This window comes from Pristis pectinata, chromosome 4, assembly GCF_009764475.1.
Source record: "Pristis pectinata isolate sPriPec2 chromosome 4, sPriPec2.1.pri, whole genome shotgun sequence".
Lineage (NCBI taxonomy): Eukaryota > Metazoa > Chordata > Chondrichthyes > Rhinopristiformes > Pristidae > Pristis > Pristis pectinata.
Window position 1 is genome coordinate 19,163,728 of NC_067408.1, and position 20,110 is coordinate 19,183,837.

Sequence of the window (20,110 nt, forward strand, 5' to 3'; positions counted from 1 at the left end):
CCTACCAAGACTTTGTGCAAATGGTCATGATTAAATCAGCATTATTAGACTATATAGTCATGAGACATCATTGGAACCACAAATTCAATTTGAAGGAGCTTTCAGATAGCAGTCAACAATGGGAACCCTGATGGATTTTTGTTTTCCATTTTCATTGTAACCCCCAAAACCAGGGAAATAATCTGTCTGAGATCAACAACTCAAACCAGCCCAAGATTAAAATGGAAATCTTTTTGGATAGAATACAATGAACTTTCTGAATTTCAAACAGAAATGCTGTGAATTCCTTGACTTTGCAAATAAAGTCAAACTATGAATGTCACTGGATTCAATGGAGTGATCTCAGAAATCCTGATCTCAGGTGCTGTCTGTGTTGGGTTTGCACATTCTCCCTCTAACCACATGAAATTTCCTTGGGTGTTCCAGTTTCCTCCCATATGTGCTAGCAGGTTAATCAACTACTTTAACTTACCCCTACTTTATGTGGGTGGCAGGAGAATTCTAGAGGGGAGGGTGTGGGTAGAAAATAGGTGGGGCGATTGAACTGACAGGAAAACTCTTAAGAGCCAGGATAGATCGATGACCTCATTGGCCTATAATGTCGTAAGAAAATATTTAAAAATATCATCAGCAGATATTAAGCAGTTTGAAAGGTTCATTTGAAAAGGGAAAGAATGAAATGGTCACATATACAAATCTATGAATGGGTGTAAGCACAAAGGACCAAAGATTGGAGAATGTTTTCAAAACAAAAACCTACATGTACAATTTTTCAAATGTATTTCGTTTACTTTCTTTGTTTCCAGGCAAGGAGTACCAGTGGAGGAAAGTGACTTTGGTAAGAAAGAAGCAGTTGATGACGTAGACCAAGAAGTGGACGATGAAGGAGTTCCTTGGGAAAATGAAAACTATGCCGAGACTGCCAATGAACAGATTGACAATTGGTCAACTGTCACAGCAGTAACTGCAGTGAAGGTGAATATAATGGATCTCTGAATAACTCAAGTCATTCAGGATTACAGTAATTGTCAATAAGAAAGCTAACACTAGGCACAGGTTGCCTGGTTGCAAAGCTACAACAGATTGTGTTGATGGCTGCTCTCAGTTGTGAATCATCGGAGGTTAATGGAACTATTAACCGATTTAGGGTGATTAATAGATGGATTTAATTTGGGAGAAAAAGTGACAAGCAAAACATGAGCAAGGAGAATTCAATTCAGATGAGGTTTTCATTTTGTAGTCTAAGTGCAACATCACAACAACAAAGTTACTGCTCGCATTTGAATAGCTGCCTTTATATGACATCAGTAGTTTAATTCAAAATTAAAGTAAAATGAAATGTTTGACACCCCCCCCCCCCCCCCCGACCCATTATGCTCTTGTGACAAAGGAGTACTGTTAGCTTTTATTTATAAGGTTACTACTCAGTCTAAATTTGAGTGGAAGATATGGGAGATAGTTTTGGCATTTTGTGGTTGAACTGTCATGAACATAAAAGCACAATGGGTAATCTTTCAAAGCTGTGTTTTGTACTATGAGAGGGCAGTTTATGTTGTTGTATGCTACGGTTGTGTTTGATTGTTAGACACCTACTGCTGGTAATGTGCAAAAATTTCATGTGGTTAATTAAGGCAATTCCCATTTGAACATACTTTCTCCCATTTCTAATAGATGCTGCATTAGTGCCATGATTAAATGTACCTAAAGCAATAAATTGATATTGCATTGAAATAGATTGCTGTAAGATATTTTTCCACTACAATGCATTGGTGTGTAAAAATAAAATAACTAAGGTTAATTTTGACATTGCACTTGATGATTGACCAAATTGGTTGGATTATAAACAAATAATCTTCACAGGTTGATAAGGAGACCAGCACAGAGGAGGCTGTGGCAACAACTTCTGCAGTGCGTCCAAAAGATAGAAGAGTTCCTAATACTCAGCAAAGCCCATTTATGAGAGGCAGTGCTATTATTCGTTCGAAAACTTTCTCTCCAGGTGCACAGAATTCCTACGTCTGCAGGGTAGGAAATGACTCTGTTTGATTTAGTTCTTAACCATTCAAAAAAAAACTAAAAAAAATTTAATTCTTGGCGTTCAACTTCTGCCCCTCCTGAGCTTATTTCTTCCTGCATTCTTTGAGCTTGTATCCTTTGTTCCTTCTCCATCCCTTTTCCTTTCTCACATTTTCCATTTCACTTGACAGTCCATGGTGAAAATGGTCAGCACTTTTGATTCTTTTCTTTTGAAGAGCAGTAGTAATGTGATACATTTGCACTTAAGTAAGTACAACAAACATATGACATCATGCTAATATTTTATCCATTACAACTGACCCTTCTCATCCTTACAGTATGATTCATCTTATGCTCCCTTCTCAAACTGTTCTTTATTAAGTTGGCCTTTGCAATGGGATATCAGTGGTACCCACACCACACCAGAACCTGTAATCATTTCTGCTCCCATTGGTGCATAAAATGCGATATAATTTCCTTGATGATTCCTGCCTTTATGGCTGGATGCAAAGAATTGGCTTTATTTCTATTATCTTAATATTTAAATTTGAAGTCTTATGAACAATTATTTTGGCTATGATAATCAAGTTGTTTCTTCAAAGCAAAGAATCAGCTTATTATTTTCAAAATATCTTGGATTTTATCAAAAATTCTTGATACCTGGAAACATCCTGGTACCTTGTATTTACACCCTTGAGCACTAGCATGTAAATGTTTACTGCAGATATTTTTTTTGGAAGCAAGATTTCCTTTTACCTTGGGGGAGGGTGGAGGAAAAGGCTTGATTAACACTTTCCAAACCATGAGCAATTCAATCCATATTTGCAATACAGTACACTGCATACTATGGAGGGGTTGCGAATTTCTGAAACACTTACCCTTGACGAAAATTGACAAGGTTTGTTGTTTCTTTTGCATTTTGTCACTTTCTCCATGTAAATTCTGTAAGAGCGAATTTTTATTTCATAACTCAAAATTTTTTTCATAATGATTTATGAATTCTGTAAGAATGAATTTCCATTACCTGAACAGCTGTTATACAGGGGTACATTGTATAGGTATGAAAGTGGTTAGCAAGGGAACTGAAGAAAGAGATTTAGGATGGAGTTTTCCAGAGTATAGGACCACTTGTCAAGAGAAAATAAATCCTCCATATTTAAAATACTGAACATGGAAAAGGATACTGATTGTGAAATTCAGTGTGTAATTCAAATACAAGTTAATCTGACATCTACTATTTTGTGACACATTATTGTGAAGAAGTATTGTAAGTTTTGTAGGCTGTTGCTAATAGTTAAATAACAATGGTTTTATTTTCAGTTAAATCGAAGTGATAGTGACAGCTCAACATTGTCCAAGAGGTCCCCCTTTGTTCGGAATGCCATGGAACGGCGTAGTTTGCGAATGAAAATGGTAAGGATTAAAGTCTGGCACTCTTGTAGCTTAGAGTAATAGAGTCATACAACACAGAACCAGGCTGGCAAGGAGTTAAGAAATTCTACAAGAGGAAACACTGGGCCATAATTTATTGTGGCTAGACAGCAAACAGACAGCATTATTAGGTGATCTTGCCCATGTACTTGTGATAATATTTTACACTACTCATTTATGAGAGTGTAAGTCAATAGCTTTGCTGTAAGGAAACCTGGACCCAAGGAACTTGAACTAACAAGACAAGCATTTGCACATCTCTTTAACTGTTGTGATTGAAGGTTGTAAAATTAACTGCAAGGACTTCTCAGATTTCCTTACAACACAGGAGGCCATTCAGCTCATCTACTGTTTGCCGACTCTTAGAGTACACTCATCAATCCCATTCCCCCACTAATCTGCTTGCAGCCTATTACCTTTCAAGTGCCCACCAATTCTTCCCATCCCCTATTCACCTACCACCCAGCCACACTTAAAGTAGCCAATTAACTTCCAGCAAGTCTTTGGAATGTGGGAGGAAACCAGGGCACCCATTGGAAGTCCACGTATTCATGGGAAGAACATACAAACTCCACATAGACGTCACCCAGAGTAAGGTTTGAACCCAGGTCACTGTGCCATGTGGTACCCCATAGGTACTCTGGTTTCCTCCTGCTGCTTGATAGGTTAATTAGCTACTGTAGTTTGTCTCTGGTAAGTGCGAGAACAATCAGGATGGGAGTGAATGGGCGTGTGAGAGAAAATAGGTTACACAGAAATAAAGGGAAAATGGAATTGGGATTTCTCTGAGAATCAGAAGACACTTGATGGACCAATTGACAGCCTCCGATGTCATAATGAAATATGAGAATCTGAAATATGAAAGGTTTCAAAGGAATCAAATTGTAGAATCATAGGAAATTCGTGAAGCAGAATAGCATTCACCCACTCGTGTCGTGCCTGTCAAAAAAAAAAGCTTTCGAGCCTAATCCTTCCTTCTGCATTTAGTACATAGTCCTGCTAGTAATGGAACTGCAAATCTAAGTGCTTGGTATCAGTGATAAATCAAGTGCAGAGACACGCTTAGAGGTGGAGAGATTCACTGGATTATGGAAGACAAGAAAAAGATCAAAAGAAAAAGGAAAACAATTATTAAGAATATACTATGAATATTGTATTTTGCAACGTTCCAACAATCAAAACCTGAATGAATTGGCTCCTCACTGGCATTGTAAAGAATATTTAAACTGAAATTTATTGAATTGATTTTCTTCAGCAAATTCATCACTGTTAGGGAATTGTCAGACATGAGACATCTTTTAGGGGTTACAGAATAGTGGTGGCAGGTATTAATACAAACAAGAAATGACCAGTATTCAGAAATAAACCTGTTGACATAGGAGACAGCCAGAAGAATCTCACCATGATTTTGAGTGCTCCTATCAAATTTTCTGTTACTTTCTGTGCTCTAAGTGCATCCTGGATTTTCTAGCCAAACGTTTCTGGCATTTGGATACAAAATTTATGATGGCTGGTTAAGCAGAAGCTGAGGCCCAGCTGCTTATCATTTTTTTCTTTTCCCCACTGTTTTCTGTGGACTTTGTTCTGGATCTCATTCCCTCCCCCCCCCCCCCCCCCCCCCCCCCCCCCAGTACATGAATTAGTTCACATCATCCCTGTTACCATGCAGAGCCTTGGCACAGAGAATTTAGCCAGTTTCTCTCAGGAAATACCCTGCTGGTGCAGCAACATAAAGTGTGGGAAATGTTTTCATACTCAGCAATAAGCATGAGCATGAGTGACATGCCACTAACTACAAACTCTGGGTATTTATTGAGTAATAAAATAACAATAATTGCTGAGTAAACCTTTTTTCTGTGCATTTCCCAGGTATATTATTGAAAGAAACTCTGACTATAATTGTGTTTTGGGACTGGGTAATAAAAGTCATCTAATATGTGAGAGCTGAAAAGATCTGATGTATGAAGGTTATCAAAAGTCTGAAAAATGCATCCATGACACATGAGGATAGACATTTGTCTCAAGCAATGGTACTGAATGGCTGATGACACCAGGTATTTAATTCCATAACAGTGAGGGGAATTAAGTATCTTGTGCTTTGTTTTATGATGGCTGATATCATACAGCCTTTTTTGACTACATCTAATAAAATTCATTCATATTAGTAAAAGTTTTCTGTCCTTAACTTTGAATAATATGAACTAATTTTAGGACATGGTAATAGTTACACAGTCAAACAATATTTCACAGTAGGGCTAATATTCATTTATCTTTATTAGCAATGCAGAAAGGTGGTGTTGAATGCCATCATATTGACTCTTCAAAAGAATTTGTTAATTAAGGGTAACAATTATCATTCTTTTCAGCCTTCAATCAGAAGAGTGGGATCAGAAAGACTAATGCGAACTTCTTTAGACTTGGAGTTGGATCTGCAGGCTTCAAGAACCAGAAAGAATAGATTATCTCAGGAACTGGACATCTTGCGGGACTTAAAACAGCAAATCGATGAGGCCAAAGCCAGAGGAGACACAGAACTGCCTCAATGGGTAAAAGAGGATGAGCGATTTCAAACCCTGCTGAAGCAAATTGAAAAACAGGTAGTGTATTAAGATTTGTTACTTTTAAGTCCAGTGGTGCACAATGATTAGGAGAATGAAATACCTCAAAGTATATGCACTGCAATTCTCTTGTTAATTTAAAGTTGAATTGAGCCTTTTAATTACACATTACAGTTTACAATCCCTTCATTGTTGGGAAAAGTTCCAAATTTTCTAACATTTATAAATTAGGAAGAAGTCAGATTTTGATACAGTGATAGCCATTTGTAGGTACTTAGCAAATTTGCCAAATTCACATCTTTTAAACTCATACTTTTTGAGGAAAAACTAGATTAAGATTGCAGATCTGTTAAAGTAAACTCAGCAAGGGGTTTTTATTTCCTCAAGTGAGGCGCAGAATAGATTTTTTTTTCTTTTTAACACCTCTGGGGATTTTTAGGCTTGTTATTCATTGTGCTTTGTCAAAATTTTCATGATAGATTTGCAAGATAACAATTGATTCTAATATTGTGATGTGAATATTGAAAGTCACTGTTGATGTTTTGGATGTTGGGTAAATGATACTTGGATTTTTACATAAAAATTTATTTGTTCTACATCAAGCATTTTTAAAATTTTCTTTAAAATATTAGCAGTGAAGGCAACATGTACTTGACTAGGCAGTGTGACTGGAGGTCAAAGGTCATGTGATGAAACCTCTGGAAACATTCATGCTGCCTGGCAACCCTATCTAAAGTGATAGTTGCCTTCTGTAGTACAACCTTAATGAGAATCAATTTTTAAGGAGGTAAAATGGATATAGAAAATCATAAGGCAATTGAGCAGAGTTGACATGTTTTTTTTGAAAGGGAAGTGGCACTTGATAAATTTGCTAGAGTTCTTCGCAGATGTAACAAACAGGGTAGATGAAGAAGAACCAATCAATGTAGTGTATTTGGATTTACGGAAGGAATTTGATAAGGTATCATATAAATGGTAACTGCACATGTTAAGAGCACCTAGAGTTCAGGATGATGTATTGGCATGGAGAAGAGAATGGCTGACGAATAGTAAACAGAGTCAGAATAAGTGGGTCATTTTTGGATTGGCAATCAGTAGCTAGTGTAGTGCCACACGAATCAGTGCTGCAACCCCAGGTATTTACAATTTATATTGATGACTTGGATGAAGAAACCAAGTGTACTGACGCCATATTTGTTGATGATACAAAGATTGGTGTGTAGGCAAATTGTGAGGAGACACAAAGAGCTTACAAATAGATATTGAGAGGTTATGTGAGAGAAAAGAGTTGGCAAATGGAGTATAATTTGGGAAAATTGAGATCATTCATTTTGGAAGAATCAAAAAGCAAATTATTATTTGAATGAAGTGAATTTACACAATGTTGCAGTCCAATGAGATCTGGGTATCCTAGAGCATAAAACATAAAAGGTTGGAATGTAAAGAGAGCAAATCATTAGGATTGTTAATAGAATGCTGCCCTTTATTGTAAGGGCCATGGAGTATAAATGTAGGGAAGTTGTGACGCAAGTTTATAGGCACACTGCAGTATTCTTTGAATCTAAAAAGCTTCTGACTTCTACTATAAAATATTAGTACCCCATTTCCCACTATTTTAATCACAAAGCAAAGAACATGAACCAAATCAAAGGATTCAGTTTTTGTTTTTTTTTTAATTATTGATACCTGTCAAGAACTTGATCTAATCAAATCCTACCTACTTGATAGGTATTCATCATACAAGAGTAATACTGTTTATCCGTGGAACAATTGGTTTCCTGCAGAAATACAATTTAAAATGTCCTTCTGAATTTCTTAACATTTTAGCATTTGGTTGTTTGAGGGTTCAATTACCTATTTTTCGAAGAATTTTTTTTATATCATCATGCCCTCCTTTAGAGCACACTGTACTGCTGGTGAGTTTTCAGTATGTTCTGGCTCATTATAAATTCCAGTCTGTTACATCTACTGATGGACTTCATATGAAAGTTTACTGTTCCTGCAGTATAGTACATAATTACTTAAGAACTTTTAATGAGTTACTTGTTGCACTTTTGTAATTCACCAAGGATGTCTAGTAGGGGACATACAGTAAAAGAAACAATTTACTCACAAGCTTGCTTTGATCAGTCATTTAACAATGACAGATTATAAGCTAGTTGTTGTACAATATTATTTATTGAAAGAGCATTAATATTAATGTTTTAAGTCGTTTCAAAACTGCATTTAAATTACTAGAAGTGTCTTTGAAGCTATTAATGAAATATAATTATGAATGTTATCAGAAACTCTTTCCATTACCAGTTCATATTGTTTTCATTTTTGCATTTTATGCCATAGCTTAGATGAAAGATTTGGAAATGTACTTCTTTATTGTTTCTCTTTTGACATGTTTTTCTCTGGAATAATGTATATCTGATTGTCCTACCAAGCTCTTAAAACTAAAAAAAATCATTCCTATAATCACCATTTTCATTTGTTTGTTCAGCTGCCATTTCTTCCCCAGCTATCATTGATGTTTTTCTTTGCTAAAGACACCATTTAAATGAAATTGATAATTGTAGCAAATCACAATTCCATAGCAAGGATTCTCGGATTATTACAGGGTGTAGGCAATAAGGAAAGTACTCTTTAGTTTTGGGTGGATTTTGGCGAGAAATTATATCACTCACAATCGATGGATTAAAATTTTTTTGCAAGAATGGCGGGGGGCCACAAAGCTAGTACCACTGATGCAAAATTTTCATGCATGCCCCTCCTGCACCTCTTAAAATGGAGGTGACCAAACTCCAATCAGTTTTCGAAGTCATGACATAGTTTGGGAACCAGTGAGCAGAAGAAAAGCGCACAGTCATGGGAACAGGCACTTAATTCATAATTGGAGGTAGAAATGTATTGTTTGAAGAGGTGGAAGACCGCAGGGACACCTGCACACCAGGAGTTCCAGAAAGCTGTCAAAAGTGAAGTGCTAGTGGGAGGAGGTGACTAGCAAGATTAATACCTGGAATGATGCCATGAGGACCTTGTCCCAGTGATGATAAATATTTCTGTCCTTGAGTAGAGAGGATGTGTGGCATCCAATCTGCATCAGTTAGCTGCAAGCTGAAATATATCAGCTACTGTCTAGAGGCTGTGAAGTTCCAGGTAGCAGTAACTTCCGCCCTCAGGTCTAGACATGTGTACTTAGCTGGAGTTTGACTTGCACCTGACGACAGATTGCTATCACCACTGTCTTAGAAAACCTTTGCTTTTAAGTGCATTGCTCCTCAAGTAGTCAGAGTAGTAATGTAGCTGAAAGACTCAAGGAGATCTGCACTTACAGCCAGACTGTTCTTGCTCCAGGCTTCTCTAAGAGGTTGTCCAAGCTTTTGGTTCCTGCTGGTTATGCAAAAGGCCCAAGGGGAACTATACTGAAGCACCCATTGTCAATAGCAAAAAATGGGCTCTTGGTGCTGTCACAGACTCTCCACTTATAGATCTGCAATCTTCCAGTTCACAGAGTGAATTAAGCTATGCTCCAGATGAGTGCCTAACAAACTTGCAAGTGACTAATGAATAATCTCTTTAAAAATCACAAGACGCAGACTGTGTCCCAACTAAGATTTGGTTTCCTGTGTGTGGTTCACCTTGAGTGTTAATTACATGCCAATGGTTTAATTTTGAGAACAGGTAATTGGGTGTTGCATGTAGATTTGACATTACCTGTATCTTCATGCACATGTTCTGTATGTAGGTACATCAAGTGCAAAGAAGCTGATGATCAAAGATACCTGGTTGCTCTGAGAACTTTTAATTCCTGTCAATTGATTTGTGTGAAAATCGATCATGGGTAGCAAACTGATTTTATTTGCTCTTTTTAATATATTTGTAAACTTCAGTATGATTTTGAGTGATTTTAACAATTCAGTTCTATGTTTGGCTATTTTGTTAATAAACGCCTTTAGTATTTTATGGGGAAAAAAAATAGATTTGTTTTCCCAGGGCAATATCTTCCGCATTGTTTCACATGCAAAATCACTTTATAGAAACTGTGTAATCGTCTTCAGAACTGAAATTCTTAAAATGCTAATATCACTTTGCATCAGGCAGAGCAAACAAAAGAACAACAGAAACAGGAGAGTAAGGTTCAAAGGCTTATGAAGAAAACATCTAAAGAGGTACACAAATTACGAGAACAGAGTCAGAAAGAGCCTCTGGAGATGCAGTCATTCTGGTAGGTTTTAAAGAGTATATTGAACAATTGTATTTGTATCTCAGCTTCTGAGCTTAATTTCTTTTTCCCTTCCCAATACCTTTCCAAATGCCCCATCACCATGATTGAACACACCAGGCAGTGTTTTGTTCTACTGGTTAAAAAGTACAATACTACGATTCAATAATGAAATATCCTTGATTTTTTTTCATGATTACCCTCCACAGTCTCATAACTATTGTAGACCTTTCCACAGCCTCAAAGTAAAGATTAGTAGATCATTCAGAGTTGAGATATAAGCCTTTTATACTTAGATGACAGGTACTTGAAATGGCAGGTACTTGAAAGCTTTTATACTTAGATGGCAGGTACTTGAAATGAAGAGCATATGTTGGAAATGATGCAGCTCCTGTTAGTTAAATCCAAATTTGTAATCTATCTCTGGAGACTGTCCAACATTTCACTTACTAAAACATAAGAACATTCTTGTTTTTTTATGAGCTATGTTTTTGATTGTGAATTGTGCATGTTCTTACAGGGAGAAGATGGCATTTTTTACACGAGGAAGGGGAAGTTTCCTTCCATTACCTGCTGATGATGTATGATCATTTTAAAAAAAGTCTTTGAATTCTTTGCAGTAATCACCCTTACTGATGAATTCATAATGTTTTAACTGATTGTTTTTTGTGCATTGTGGAGGTACAGATATATTTTGTAAATTTTAGAAATCAACACAGTCATTACATTGTTTGAATGTATACAAAATCTACATTTTGATTATATGTTTAACTCCTACAGAGAAAATGTAGCATACATTGATGTTAAAACCGATTTGTACAGTTTATACTTCAGTCATTTTTTTTAAAGAAATGAAGACAATGTCACCGAGAACAAATCAATTGATAATGCATTCATTCTAAAGAAAATGTTGCTTTCGGGTTATTGTACAGTAATTAGTTTTATAAATGTTAAACTGCAATAGATAGGTTGAAGCACCAATTAGAAACTGTGACTAAATAACATTCAGTATTGTGTGTGATGTCACTATTTTGAGGTACCTAAACAGAAGCTCTATATTCTTCTAATAAAATAGTCTGATATATTGGAAAAAGAAGCCCCCCTTTTCTCTTCTATATATTTATAAAACTTTGAAAAAAATTACTTCTGGAAATAATCTAATTTAGTTTTGAAAAAAATGTACTGTATTTGTGTGCAAGTTAAACAATCTTTATTTGACAAACAAATTTAGTTTTAACACTGGCCGGTTTTTTGGACCAGGTGAATGACAAATAGGGATATAGAATTTCATTTTCATGAATGCTGTTTCTGTAATGACAAATGTTCATTCTGCTTTCTTGCTGCTGAAACTGGGAAGAATTGCAAGACTCAGCAAAATTTGTTTTTCTATTATGAGCCAGTGCCAATTTGAACTGCAATGTATGGCATCAGGTACCTCTCCAGAGATTGATTAATGCCATTTGCCAACAGTTACAGATGACTAACGGTATGGATTCATCAAATATCAGCATGAATTAATTTCCTTTAAATGTAGGTCTAGACCTTTTTGAGCAAAGATTATAGGGTCTTCCTTACCTGAGCCAATGCTGGGAGACTGCTGCTGAATTCTTCTGTTCTTGACCTAATATTTTCAAGATTTTAAATAAGACTTTCTTTATTGGAAGGGCCCACTTCTGATAGCTCAGTGTCCCAATGTTTGTAAAAGGCAATGGTGCCAACTTCGTCCTCTAGTCCAGAGTCAGCAAAAAGTCACACAAATCAACTCAATTTTGCCAAGTAACGGTTCCTATTGAGAACCGCTGCCTTAAGACTCCTGCCATTGGAGGAATCTGTGTTTCTACCATTGTGGAAATTGTGCAGGGTTACTGCACAGAAATGCACAGAAGGTGCTTCATTCATAATACTCTTGCATATGATGCCTTGTATGTTGTGCCCATAAGGAACAAGTTCTCCATGCTCAGAAACCAGTACAGTTCCTCTGTATATCATAACTTCAGCATGTTTCAATGTACATAAGATTTCTCAAGGCACTGTTTTTGAACTTGAAAAGCTGTGACCGACAACTGGAAATTTGTACTTCGTGTCTGTTTTTGTTGCTGACTTGTTTAATCTTACTGACTTTTAAACAGAACCATCAGTTTATGCACATATGATTAAATCCTTGATGGGTGTTAGCACTAGGAATCATCCTAACACATGAACTAAGCAGATTTTCCAATTCAATCAGTCCACCATACCATTATATCATTCCATGTGCTTATTTTAAAAAAATGAACTAATGGATTTTTTTTCCTTTTAATCGTGATATATTTGAGCAAAAAAAGCCAAATCTAGTAAATATGAATTTCAGTCTTATGAATCCATCACTTGTCAAAATGAATATACTCAACTCAGTAAAGTTGAGGAAATTATATTTGCAGTGATCTTATCTGTGACATGTCAGGATTTGCTATAAAAGGGAGGTACGTGCTGACATAATGTAGCAGCTATCCCAGATTCATTGCAGGAAGAGTGCGTCCAAATGTCTTTTCTTATTCTATCACTAGATTTCTATTCCAAGTCAGTTTTGTGATCATTAGATTTTAATTCTATTTCTCTGTAAACAATGATTACAATTAGGAGAGCATGACTTCTTTTTAAAGAAGTGTTAAATTGGAGTAATTTGTTTGTTACTTTGTTTCCTGACCACCAAGCAACTCAAAAGGAGTTCAATTCTTTCTTCCAGTCATAGGATGTTTTGTGAACTGGCTGGTTTAGTTAGCAATATATCGTGACTGGCTTTGCAAAAATACTATTGCTTTAAGTGAGCCAATTTCTTTGAAAAGCAAAAATGCCTTTTTATTTTATCTGTAACCAATTTCCATTCAGTAAATAGAGAAAGGAATATCATTACAACAGATCAATGTTATACCTGAGGTGGTACTCTCCTGAAATAGTTCTTTCTCCCTCCCACCCCTCCCCTTTCTAAATTTCATTCATCTTTCATTGGAGTTCCAGACACATTTACCAAAGACCCAGTCTGAGTGTCTTCTTTGAACTGACCATTTAACTCCATTAATCCATACCACTAGGTCACTATTTCGTCATTGGCCCATTAATTGAAAGATCTCTTTTGATGTGATTATTTCCTGGCTCTTGGGTGTTGATGAGAAGTAGAAAATCATTGAAAGTAAATCTTACTCTCTCAAACTTTGCCTGGAAAGTGTTTCGGGGTGTTACTCTTGCTGTTCTGTTTCATAATACTTTATTGGAAAAAATTTAACAGGGAGAAGGAGAGTTTTTAATAAATTCATGTTCATATTAATGTTTAAAAAAAGAACCACTAGATTTTTTTAAATTTGGAATATTGGAACAATTTAAGATGGTTTGGCAGAGTTATAACTCAGTGAAGCAAACAAAAAGTATGATTGCAAAGTTGAATATGAGCATGTGTGATATCAGATTATGGGCCACACCAGGTCTGCAAGAATGGAAACTTATTTGGTGATAGAATTAAAGGAGGCAGTATCCAAGCTAAATTGAAATTAAATTACAAAATTGTGAATATTTGATACAAATGAATATTTCATCACTATAAATTTATGAGCTAGTATTTAACAGAAAGGCTTACATAGCAGTTCAGGAACAGTTGCTGAGATTTATACCATCTGTCCCAGATGCAAAGTAGGAATGAGAAGGAAATGAACTCCTTTTGTATGGAGAAAAGATGACACAAATACTCTGACCAATGTTCATCACTGTAACATCTGCTCACAGTAATTCTCTGTTCTTTGGTTTAGCAAAAATCACTGCATAGGACTTGTGTTTTGGACAAATGGATAATCTCGTGCTTGTGATCTTGTGTGGACAGTTGGATTTCTGCACAGGTCGGCACGTGAGCATAGCTGGAAAAGTTGAAAAGATTTGTGGTAGAGAGTTAACTTAATAAAAATATTTGCCACTTCTTTAAAAAGATATCGAGCTCTCCTGAAATTAAAATGTCGAAGGCTGCTGTTTAACTTTTATTACTTTCTGATATGCACAGAAGAGCAAATTCAATCACATTCTTGATTTTGTAGTATTCGTTTATTAAGATTATTTATTGTCCAAAATGTGAATTTGTTTAGAGTTTGACCTTTTTTATGTATGGAGAAGGGCAGAAGGGGGCTAGAGTTTTGCAACTTTTTTTTTGTTTTACTTTTCATTTAACCTACTCAAATTTAACAGAAATAGCTCCAATATTTGAAATGAATTCTCTGTCCTACTCAAAGGTTTTATTGATGATCAGATTTGCTGCTTCTGGGATTTGTACAATAAAAATGTGCAGATATACACATTCCATCTTCATGAAAGTTTGCAAAACCAGGATAGTAGCACATCTGAATATTTTTGTTTTACTCTAATTTCTATGAAGTTACAATCATTCCATCTGCTTAGAGGAATAAGATTATCAGAGAAAAATGTAGACATTGAAATTTCAGTTAATGCTGATGCTGAGTCAAATTCTTTATCTACAGTGAGCAAATACTTTCTGACCAACCTGCCATCAGCAATCTGATTTGTTAAAGTGTGATATGGCCCGAAGATGTAGGAATATTATTGTTCAAATTCTTGTAATTATTCTGTATGCTTTGCTTTTGTGAAGTGGTTGAATATTTGAATTGTCCTGATAACTTTAATAAAATCTTTTCAATTCAGCACTTTAAAAAAAAATGCACACATTCCCCAGCCTATTTCTCTGAAATATTCCACAGCATTTCATATACAAGTATTTATTTTTGAAAAGCGGTCATGGAAATTATGTAGACCTTTTAGTCCAACTGATCCAACCCAAGGTGCAATTTTTTTTACCTGCCTTCATCTATCTCTGACAGCTTAACCTTCAATTTCTTTCTTCCTAGTTTGTTGATGGAGCTTCTCCTTAAATACATTTATGCAGTTTGCCACAGTTTCTCAATATACCATTTTCCACCTTCTAACCCCATCAATCAATCATCAGGACAATGACTAGGATCCACAGTATTTTACTTTTTGACCTAATAATCTATTTTGATGGTGTTAATTGAAAGGAATGTTACCTAGGACACTAGAAATGCTTCGTAAATGTTAAAGAATAAGTTTTATAACATCAAGAAAAGCAGAATAATAAGTTAATGAGATATATAATGCATATTAAGCTCTGAAATATTTCGGCTGCAACAACTAACAAAAATAATGAGGCTTGTTTCTGAAGTCAGCCTATCACAGCAATTTCACACACGTTTAATCTGTATAAATTGTTTAAAATTCTTGACCCACAACTTCAATCTGTTCAATTTCAATGGATCTTGAAAGGCAATAACTGGACAACTCTTTGACTATATCTTAAACTGCTACTTTTTGATCAATTTTCATCAAATATTAATGTTCCAATTGTAGAAAAAACACTTGGTGGACATAACCTATATTCTGTTGCTTATCATTTTTACTTTTCCATCTTCTTCAAATTTTGTCCCCTCCATATTATTTATATTGCATTCCTATGATAAAGAATGCAATTAATTTCCCCTGAAGTAAATTCAGGAATCCATTATGAACTATAACTGCTCTGTCTTGATCTGATTTCTATTAATTTTCAATATATCTCAGTTGCATATGATAATACATAAGTGGAGCGCAAATATGCTACCTGGACGTTACTCATTCTTGCCAGATTGATTTTGATGTATTGTTTTATTTGGTATCAATCAATCAAAAGAGTAACATCATTGATAATTTACTAGCATATATTGCTAACACTTGTCTCCCTGGTCAAAATCAGTGAATTTTTTTTTAAACAGTGCTCCTTTCACATTGTTTATCTACTCATAACATACTTCACAGAACTATTTGATACAATTTTCAAGTTTAAAAATATAAATGTGAGAGCTAGAAGTGTTGCTATTCTAATAGTTGTACAACTTGTTCAAGAAAACTTCCTTAAACATGGCAAGGAAATGCCACTAATGAATAAATTTATTGCAGCTGCACCTTTATAGTTCTAGCATTAGAGAATTTATTTTGTTGTGACTAGTTGATCACTTTCCCAAGTTATAGTGTTACTTCAGAACTAACAGTGAAGAACTGTTTGCCTGAGCTACTGGATCATGAACAGCTACATTCCTTTGCCCAGAAGAACTGAAGGACAATTTCTGAGAATTGCTGTAAGTTAAGAGGCAAGATAAGAACTGGTGTTTTATCGCCAAGAGACTGAATAGTTATGTCCATCATCACCGAGTGGCTCCCATAACACTTACACTCGCTCTTATGGTGAAGATTATTACATTAAAATCCTGAACTGAATGTATTTTGGCAGCTGTTTCCCATCAAGAGGGAAAAAGATTTCTTCACCTGTTTCTGTGCTTGCCTTTTGGGATATTTCATACCTAGACTTGTTTAATCTAAAGCATTTGGTCATGATTTTCAGTATTCGTACTGCACAAACATTCATGAACTGCTTGGGTTGTGTGACAATCATATCTTTTGAATCGATTTTCCCTCTTATAACTCTCAAGAATATGCTGACCACGTTCTAACTATTTCGTTATTCCTTTTGATACAAATTCATAATTTGATACAATTGAGGATTTTTTTTATAAAATTGAGAAATTAATTTTATCAGCATGGTTTAAGTTGGGATCCTATTTTTCTGATTCATGATTCAATATCCTTTAACCTAAATCATAATTTATGATGAGATGAAAATTAAGGTTTTTCTCATCTTGCTTATAAAAATTTGCACTAAATGGCCTGAAAGGTGTCTACATGCCACACAACCAGCAAAAAATGACCAACATTTTAATCATGACCAAAACTTTAGGTCTGTAAATAAGTGTAGCTTACCTTCCATTAATATACTACATTTAAATGATGTCTGTTGTTTTCAACTTCATTCTTTATCAATTCATTGATTTAAAATAAATATGTATTTTAGAAAAAAACAGAATGAACATCTAATTTTTGAAACCCAAGAAAAAAATTATCAAATTCAATTAAAGATTTTAATTGTTTTAATTATTCATCAATTGATCGCTCATGTTATTGCACACAGGGAGTTAAGACATAGTGTAATCTTTGGGTGAAATAGGTTGGATGAGGGACTAACTGACATCTGGTTCATCAAGAGCAGCACCGGCTGAACCAGTGGCTTTAAAAGTCATCACCACCGTTCTTAATTGTCTTTCAAGTACAGATTCCATTTAAGGGATTGCTATCTGCATTGTTTCAGTAAATTCAATCAGAATTTGAGATGGCGTGAATGTGTGAAATCTGGTCTTGTAAATGCTGAGCACAAAACTACTGGATAGGTATAAATCCATCTGGTTTACTAATAAAGATATATTAAGATAAATCTGCCAGCCTTACCTGGTCCAGCTTATGTAATGCCATCCCATAGCAGGTACTTAACCATTCTCTAAAATTACCAAGCAGGCCATTCAACTATACAAAAACTTCCAGAAAGCACAATAAGAAAACTGGATAGACCACCCACCGTTGATCACGGTGCTATTCAGGCACTACTCCCAGCAGTCATAAAGCCTTCCTCACAAACATCTGTCCCATAAATTATACAACTGCCTGACATTGTTATTCCAAGAGAATCATATTTTTCAGCTAAAGTCCCAGACATATGCATTACAGTGCCTGGAGACCTTAGTTAAACCCTAGCCCACCAAGACTAATCCACCAGAGGTGATGGCAAATGACATGGTGGCCCGAGGGGTCCTCATACTAACTCTCGACCCATGAAATCTCATGGTATCAGGTTAAGCACACTCAATTAAATCATTTTTCTATGACTACCCATTTTCATCCCTCAGCTGATTTGATATTTCTCTTTGTTGAGTAGCACTTTAAAGAAACTTGAGAGTAAAAGTAATCAGAATCGGATTTACTACCACTGACTTATATGACATGAAATTTGTTGTTTTGCAGCAGCAGTACAACTTAAAGACATGAAATGACTATAAATTACAAAAGTAAATAACTACTGCTTTTAAAAAAAGGAATAATGAGGTAGTGTTTGTGGACCGTTCAGAAACCTGATGGTGGAGGGGAAGAAACTGTTCCTGAGTCATTGAGTGGGGGTCTTCAGGCTCCTGTACCTCCTTGCCAATGGAAGTAACAAGAAGAGGGCATGTCCCGGATGGTGAGGGTCCTCAGTGATGGATGCTGCCTTCTTGAGGCAGTGCCTCTTAAATGTCCTCAGTTGGTGGGAGGGTTGTGCCCATGATGGAACTGGCTGATTCTACCTTGGCTGTAGGATTTAAGTATTCACTGTGAAGAATAGATTAGCAGCACTATCACCAAACTGAGCTGTTGAGTCCTGATGATTATAACTAAATGGGTGTGCATAGGTAGTGCATGAACCAATACAACAGGTCGATGCCTTTACTACTAGGCCATGCCTTGACTAATTTACCCCTCATAAGTACACCTGTCTACAATAATATCGGAAAAGTGACCACCATGCTGTCATTGCAGAAACATAGTATTGCCTTTTTGCTGACATGTCATGAAATCAGTACGCAGGAACTAAATAATCCCACAATCAATAGATCTGATCGTTCTGCAGTCATACCACATCCAAAAATAGTAACCATGTTCAAATAGAAAGGCAAAGTGGATGATCAAACTTGACCCAGCCAAGATTTCCACCATCACAGAAACCAGCCATTAGACAGTTTGATTATGTGTGATATCAAGAAAGGGATGATAGCAAAGGCCATGGGATTAGACAATATTCCAGTTCTTGTACTGAAAACCAAAGTTCCAGAACCAACTGCACCTCCAAGCAAAGCTGGTGTTAGGATATTGCGATACTGCCATCCGTGTGACAATGAGGACGGTTGACCAGATATGCCCTTTCTACTAAAAGCATGTCAAATCCAATACGGTTAGTTACCACCCAATCAGTCTACTTTCAAACATCAGCGAAATAATGGAAGATATCAACATTATTATCAAGAAACATGTACTCACCAATTACCTACAACCTACTTTGGGTTTTGCCAGGACCATTTGGGTCCTGACTTTATCAAGTCTTGGTCCATAGACCTCTGAGCCAATTTCCAGAGATGAAATGAGAGTGACTTCTTTGACATCAAAGGGGCATGTGACAAAATGTGGCATCAATTCAATAGGCATCAAGAAGAAAAAAATTGTATGAATCATATTTCACAAAAAGAAGATGGCCAAGGTGTTGGAGGCCAATCATTTGAGGCTCAAGACATCACTGCTGAAGTTCCTTAAGGCAATGTCCTAGTCCCAACCATCTTCAGCTGTTTCATTAATTGCCTTTTCTTTCCTGTTTATGAGGGTTTTATTATCAGAAGCAGAGGTGATTGCAATTGAAAATTGAACAATCGCAAATCCTCAGAAAATGAAGTTCTCCATCCATGTTTATAAACAAGTTCTAGATACACTCAGGAAGGCGCTGATAACTGGGAATTAACATCTGTACCACATGTGTCAGGTAATATCCATCTCCCGTAAGAGATAATCCAGCCATCTACCCTTGACATTCTATTTCATTGCTATTACTCTCAACTTGGTCTCTAACCATCAACATCCTGGGAAGTCACCATCGATCAGCATGAATGACAACAAGCTTCTTGAGAGTTGGAACTGATCAGAAAATTAAACGGATTAACCACATAAATATTGTGGCTGGAAGCACAGGTCAGAGACTGGGTATCCTGCAGTCAGTGACTTCCCTCACTTACGTAAAACCACCTTTTATGAAGTTCTAGTAAAGAATCCAATGGAGTATTTTCTGTCTGTCTGGATAATCATTGCACCAACATATGAGAAGCTCAACAACATCCAGCTGTACCTAGCCACACAGTCATGTGTAGAGAGAGTTGAGCAGTGGGCTAACCACACATCCTAGAGGTAT

The 20,110-nt window shown here is 36.1% G+C and overlaps 1 protein-coding gene across 1 annotated transcript in view; it reads left to right on the forward strand.

Annotated features, from left to right (window-relative positions):
* LOC127569546 (protein KIBRA-like) overlaps positions 1-17,178 on the forward strand; it is an 82,794-nt gene extending 65,616 nt beyond the window's left edge. The window contains exons 18-23 of the mRNA XM_052014296.1: positions 807-975; positions 1,861-2,025; positions 3,337-3,429; positions 5,814-6,044; positions 10,091-10,218; positions 10,736-17,178. Of these exons, the coding sequence (XP_051870256.1) occupies positions 807-975; positions 1,861-2,025; positions 3,337-3,429; positions 5,814-6,044; positions 10,091-10,218; positions 10,736-10,802 (853 nt within the window). The 3' untranslated portion in view covers positions 10,803-17,178. The remainder of the gene's footprint in view (positions 1-806; positions 976-1,860; positions 2,026-3,336; positions 3,430-5,813; positions 6,045-10,090; positions 10,219-10,735) is intronic.
* Positions 17,179-20,110: the final 2,932 nt, after the last annotated feature.